Source organism: Priapulus caudatus, unplaced genomic scaffold, assembly GCF_000485595.1.
Source record: "Priapulus caudatus unplaced genomic scaffold, Priapulus_caudatus-5.0.1 Scaffold863, whole genome shotgun sequence".
Taxonomy (NCBI): domain Eukaryota; kingdom Metazoa; phylum Priapulida; class Priapulimorpha; order Priapulimorphida; family Priapulidae; genus Priapulus; species Priapulus caudatus.
The window spans coordinates 114849-121096 of NW_014577924.1; the positions used below are offsets into that span (position 1 = coordinate 114849).

Here is a 6248-nt window from a genome sequence, read left to right on the forward strand (position 1 = left end):
AAAAAAACCACTGGCACTCTCGTGGCGTTCAAGCTGGATTTAGCGTGTATAAGCCGTCGGGAGTGTTTTCCCATGGTTTCGAATGCCATATCCATTCGAATGCGCGTTCCCCATCTGGCGCTGCCTCTGTGATAGGTCAATTTTCTTCAGCGCACGGCCGATCGGGTTCGGATGCCACGCCACACTACTCCGAGTCGCGTCGTAAGGCCCCCGCACACTATTCCGACCCGATCGTCTCCGGATTCAAAATTCGAATCGGCGGCCAAAATCGACCTCCAGAGCCAATCTTAAGCCTCCGAGCCCAAACTAGAACAGTCGTCGATCCAATCGTAAGCCTCAAAATCACGCTCGGGTCGGATAGGTGTGCGGCTAGCATAACATGTTAAACGCAAATTACTGTAAGCACTGCCTAGTAAGTGTCATGATTAGGACGATCCGAAAAAATGTTGTCTTAATTTGACTATGTCTCGAATTTTCTATGGCTAAAATTTGTAAAATTTTTGTTGCCAATTTTTTACATTAAAAGTAAGAACTAACGGGAACTAACGTACCGCTTAAGAATAAACGTACCTGTAAAGAACTAACGTACGTCAAATTCTTACCTGCATAGATTGTTTATCAACTAGTTAAAAAATCAAAACCTGCGACGATTTGGCTTATTAATGTTCCCAACATTAATTGGCTTGCTATGGGCTATGTATGCCCGCTCAGTGTATGTTCACATCTAACAATATAGTAAAACAGCGAAGTATAATGCAGCAATTTACATAAAATGTGAACAAGACATTACTTTGTGTATATTTATTTGTTACTATTTTACTGGTGACGTATCACGTTTAACATGCTCATTTTTTGTGTTTTCGTTGGCAGCTGCAAGTAGAGCCGGCGTATTCAGCCGCAGCAAGTGCAACTTCTAAGTACAGAGTGTGTGGCAGGCGTTCAGCTGATTTAAGTTAGAGGGAAACAAGGGTGCCGGGCATTGTGAAAGTCACGTCCCGGCAGGCTTGCTCCAATCATATACGCGAGTGTTTTCTTGGTAAGAGGACATTATTATGCCCATTACTATGTTGCATCACTGTCGCGTCAATCGTATTAGCCAGCGAGCCGTTGTCCGCCGTTTGCATTTGCACGGTCAGTTTTGAAACTGCACGGCCACAAATGTGTAGCCGCGCTAAAATATTTGATCTAAGTCACATGTACAAAAAATTGCACCTGCCAAATATTTTCTTCTGCAATCGCCACAATTACTCATCTTGCGCTAATAACCCTTGATGTGCATGCCGTGCATGTTGTGTTCGTGGCGGTGTGTGTGTGTGTGTGTGTGTGGTACGTGCGGTGCCGTGCTGGGTGTCCGTGTATCCATGCGTGTTGTGTGTGTAAGTCATGGCGTGCTGTGGTGTTGTGTGTCGTGTGTGTGCGGTCAGTCTAATCAGCGCCCTCTATCCTCTAGACTAAGTTTAACAGCCGCCTTCTATCTTACTCTTGCTGCAGTTTGTCGTCTTTGAGACGATCACGCGTGACGGTGCGGCGTACCTGCCACATCGGTAACGACGGACTGGAGAGAGGAGGCTGCACTTCATCTGCGGCGGATGAGCGAGCGTTGGCGCCAGCGTCGCGCCCAGCCGAGGATGTCATGCGAACGCCGACTCATCGCCAGCGGCGAGCCCAGGTTCAGCGTAGAGATAGCGTCGCCTGCCCCATCTAAGAGTGTGTCAGTTCATAACCTATCATTGTGTGTGTTGTGTGTACGGATCATGGTGTACAGTGTATCAGTTCATAACATATCATTGTGTGTGTTGTGTGTAGATCATGGTGTACAGTGTATCAGTTCATAACGTATCATGGTGTACAGTGTATCAGTTCATAACGTATCATTGTGTGTGTTGTGTGTAGATCATGGTGTACAGTGTATCAGTTCATAACGTATCATCGTGTGTGTTGTGTGTAGGTCAGAGTGTACAGTGTATCAGTTCATAACGTATCATTGTGTGTGTTGTGTGTAGGTCATGGTGTACAGTGTATCAGTTCATAACGTATCATTGTGTGCTGTGTGTAGGTGAGGACGTATCATGGCACGATACATTGCATCTGTTCCGTGTTCAAGCATGAGGGCGTCGCCGGATTCTACAAGGGTACCGTGCCGAGTCTGATCAAGGCTTCCAGCGTCACCTGCCTCAGCTTCCTCGTCTACGAGCAGTTCTGCGACATGCTGCGTTACTACCGGCAACGCCGGCACGTCTCCTAGCAACGCCGACGACAACGAGTTGCCACGGCGACGCGAGTATGCGTTTCTGTGAAGTGTGTTGGTGGGGGGGCGGCGAAGCAGCGTTCACGTGCCGGTGAGGCCCAAAGTGGTGTTCGCTTGTTGGTGGGGCGGCGAAGCTACGTTCACTTGTTGGTGGAGCGGTGAAGTGATGCTCACTTGTTGGTGGAACGGACAAGTGATGTTCGCTTGTTGGTCGAGCGGCGCGGACCTGCTCCATGTGATTGACGCTATGGGTTATGAGGCCGGTAGGTGGCGCCTCGCAGCGGAGTAAACGAACGGCAGGTGCGTCACTCAATCAGGGGCGCTACGACTGATCCCTGCGTCGGTGTGTGCTGATGATGCAATCATTGATGCACGCCGTAATATCGCACGTCTTTTGCACCAGGAGTTGTAACGTATCGACTCCATGTATTCGAGAGTGTGGCACGATCGTGCGTCTTTGTCAATACCGGTGGATGTGCGTGTATGGAAGGCGGTTTCCATGATGCCTTACAAACAAGCAGGCGATGACGCGTGCCGCCATGCCGGCGCCCCCTGCTGGCAAGGAACTAGAGGATATATTTGTCATGCTTATGCAGCGCGCGGGTCTGTTGGCAGCGGGCCAATTTCTCACCGGTAGATCTTGCAGCGTTGGTAGTTTGCGCTTTCACGAGTGCATCTAGTTTTTTTAGACGGGAGCAACGGATTTGTCATGAGCTTGCTAGTCCATTTCAGCTTCGCCATATCAGTTTCTGGTGTCCGTCGATCACGCGTTTCCAGTGGTCGGTGATTGGGCGTTGCGAGCCGGTAGGGGGCGCTGGTAATTCGACGAGCGAGGCAGCTTTGCTTGGCATTATTCGCCTGCTTTTTTGGCGTTTTGTTTTGTTTAAATACTGGTGACGAGCTCAAGGTAGCTCGCCTTATAGCAGTGCTGGGAATACTAGCGGGGCAGGGGCTTTCAACATATGCCGGCAATCGACAATGCTCTAACCGTAGCATGTACAATATACACACGTGTGCAATGTGCTGTATGTGTGTTTGCACGCTGGCTTGCTGGTGGGAGGGAGAGAAGGAAAACATCAGACTTTGTTACAGACAAACCGTCCTCAGGATTTGCAAGATCTTCCTTTAGTGGTGGTGTACATAGTAATATATAGGACGTGTTATTCTCTCACATTTAAGTATAACCGCCACCTTTATTTTTTACTATCTCCACGGCGACAGTCACCGTAGTTTTGCATAATAGTTTCCATGGCAACGGTCGCCATTCCGGGTGCGTCAGGTTATTCGAAGCGGCCATTGACAGTCGGTCAGATGTTCTTCTTGGTTTGCATGTGGCAGTCACATGCAGGATCTTGAATGTACGCGGCTTTCCGGTGCATGCGTTGACACTTGATACGTGTCTGCTTTGCTGCGTGTGAGTCGGCACGCTACCGTGGTGGACCCATCCTTGCCGGTGACGATCAGTTCTGTGATCTTTACATCGTTTTAAGAGTGTTCCATTAGCTGTCGGGGTCGCGAGAGTAGTGTTGTATCTCTGGCATAGCTGGATGGAACTTGTTACCATGCACAAGCTAGTGTGGATGTCTTTGTGCATGTGTGTGTGAGAAAGTGGTGGGCACGAATACTCTAAATATGAATAAGGTGAATAGACAGGTTGAGTGCAGCTACCAGCAAGCCGGTGAAATTATAACAATCAAGTTCTTAAAGGTTTTCATATGAAAATCTATTCCACAGATCTGAATCAATTTGTCAATTAACTGCATCTAGGAAGTAATACAGTAATCTCTAAAGTCCGGCCTCAGACATTGATTTATTGATGTGACAAGTGATTGTAAAGGTCACCAGGGTCATGTTGTCATCAATAGGTTATCACTAAAAGTTACTGAGCCTATGATGTGGTTTGGATACCAGTGCAAGAGGTCAGAGTGCATGGCAGCGGGTATGGTACACCCACGCATTGTTCGAAGGTCGAGCGAAGAAAGTTTGTGTTGGTGTTACTTTTTTCCGAATACCTGATGAAAAAGCTTATGTGGAGCTCTTAACTATTCTCAGAGAGATCTGCCAAAGACTAGGAACAGTCTGCAAAGAAAACATGCTGTGTTTTATGAGCACAGTTGCGAATATACTAGCCGATTGCTTGTGTATAACAGCAGTTTGTGTACAGGTGCGTGTATTTGGACTATTTATGGTAAATAAGTGTAATTTAAACTCGGAAGCGGCGGGGCGTTTCTGACGTTTTCGATACAAGTGCACATGTTTGGTGCCAAAGTTGTTGCCATTACCGGCAGTGATAATTTATTAGAGGTACGAGCTGTGTCGTAGAGAGAGAGGGGGAAAGAGAGAGAGAGAGAATTGTGGTGGTGAGTAAGTGAGAGGGAATAACTAAAAAAGATACTAGTTCAACACTACAAATGAAGGGCATTTGTAGCAATAGTGAAGAAATTTTTTGCTATTAACTTATAGGAAATAGAAACTGACTGGTTGAGATGTTTTTTTTAACAGCATCTCTTGTGGAAAGTTAGGATGGGGAGAGGGAGTTCCATCACATTCGAAAGAATGAGGGAATCGTAGCAGTGGCGACCAAACTTCCTTAACGAATTCCTAACGTTTTAAGTGGGTGTAGTAATCTTGCTACGACACGTGGGGCAGGTGTATTTGGGGAGCAACGCTGCATGAATGAGCTGCCATTACGACACCACCGTTAACGTAGTAACGCATTACTACTCCAGTTACCCCTCTGTCAGGAGTTTCAAACAACTGATCAATGGGAAGAAGAAAACCGGGGCAGTATCTAAACGTAACTTGAGAATGTGAGTTGAGTGAGTAAATGCGTGCCAGCGTAACAACTCCAGTTAGTCTCTGTGTGCGTTTTGTAGCATGACAGGTGTCTCAGAGCAAGCTGCCTCTTGTTCACGCTACAGCGTGGGGATGCCAGCCACTTGGCTGTGTCAGTGAATAAAACCACGTCTGACGCTCAAAACTATAACTACATAATAAGAAGCAGTATCGATACACAGTAGAGTGCAGGGGGCGAAATTAACGCGAGTCCGGAGTCTCCCTGATTTACTGCCGGACTCCCTGACATATGCAAGATTCCGTGTGACTCTCTGAAAATTCTGCCACACTAACTAGTTCGTTCCAGAGCACGGCCTCGCAGAATTGCCATATTTTTTCAGCAAATGTCCAAAGACAATTTGGCAGATGTGCAACCGCATGAATCTTCAAAATAAGCACACACGTTATTGTTAATATCTTTAGTTTTGAACGTCAGACTGCGGACTCCCTCATTTTGCTGCGGACTCCCTCTTTTTGAGGGCAGGGAGTCCGTTGGACTCCCTTGTTCAAAAGTTAACTTCTACCCCTGAAAGTGTGAGGACAATTTGAATGTACAGCGCTAGTTCTGATGGAATCTTTATTGGAATTTACGTAATAAATCATAGGTAAATTTGGGCATGGAAATGTTGAATTTCTTGTATTTCGACCGAGTCATACTTGTATTAATCACTCCTGATCTTGTGTATCCATATATGTCCCTGTCATGTCACCATCTACAGTTAAACCTCGATTATCCGAATGAGACGGGCGGGGAGTATTTTGTTCGGATAACTGATCTGATCGTAAATACTTAATTAAATATTCACGGGACCTTGAGATCTTGTTCGGATAATCCGAAATTCGGATAACCGATGTTTGACTGTATATGTCATCTGCCCAGCTAACCATGAGTTCCCCGGCTACGTGTGCGTTCCTCATCGCGTGGCTAATGTCAAAACAAAATATATGTGTGGTTACCGTTACATGCCGGGAAAAAATAGGGTAGGTAGGTAGGGAAAATATTTTATTTTCTTGAAATATTTTATTTACGAACCATGTCCGAAGGATGTGCGTTGTGCCTTTTGAAGCAGGAACTGTCCAATTAATTAATTAATTAATTAATTTTTTATTTTTTTTACTTTAAAGAAAATTTACAATAAAATGTTTAGGGTCGCTGGGAATAAAT

The 6248-nt window shown here is 46.1% G+C and overlaps 1 protein-coding gene across 1 annotated transcript in view; it reads left to right on the forward strand.

Annotated features, from left to right (window-relative positions):
- Positions 1–4593, forward strand: part of LOC106814046 (mitochondrial thiamine pyrophosphate carrier-like) — a 21616-nt gene extending 17023 nt beyond the window's left edge. Inside the window, exon 6 of the mRNA XM_014818309.1 lies at positions 2057–4593. Within this exon, the coding sequence (XP_014673795.1) occupies positions 2057–2245 (189 nt within the window). The 3' untranslated portion in view covers positions 2246–4593. The remainder of the gene's footprint in view (positions 1–2056) is intronic.
- Positions 4594–6248: the final 1655 nt, after the last annotated feature.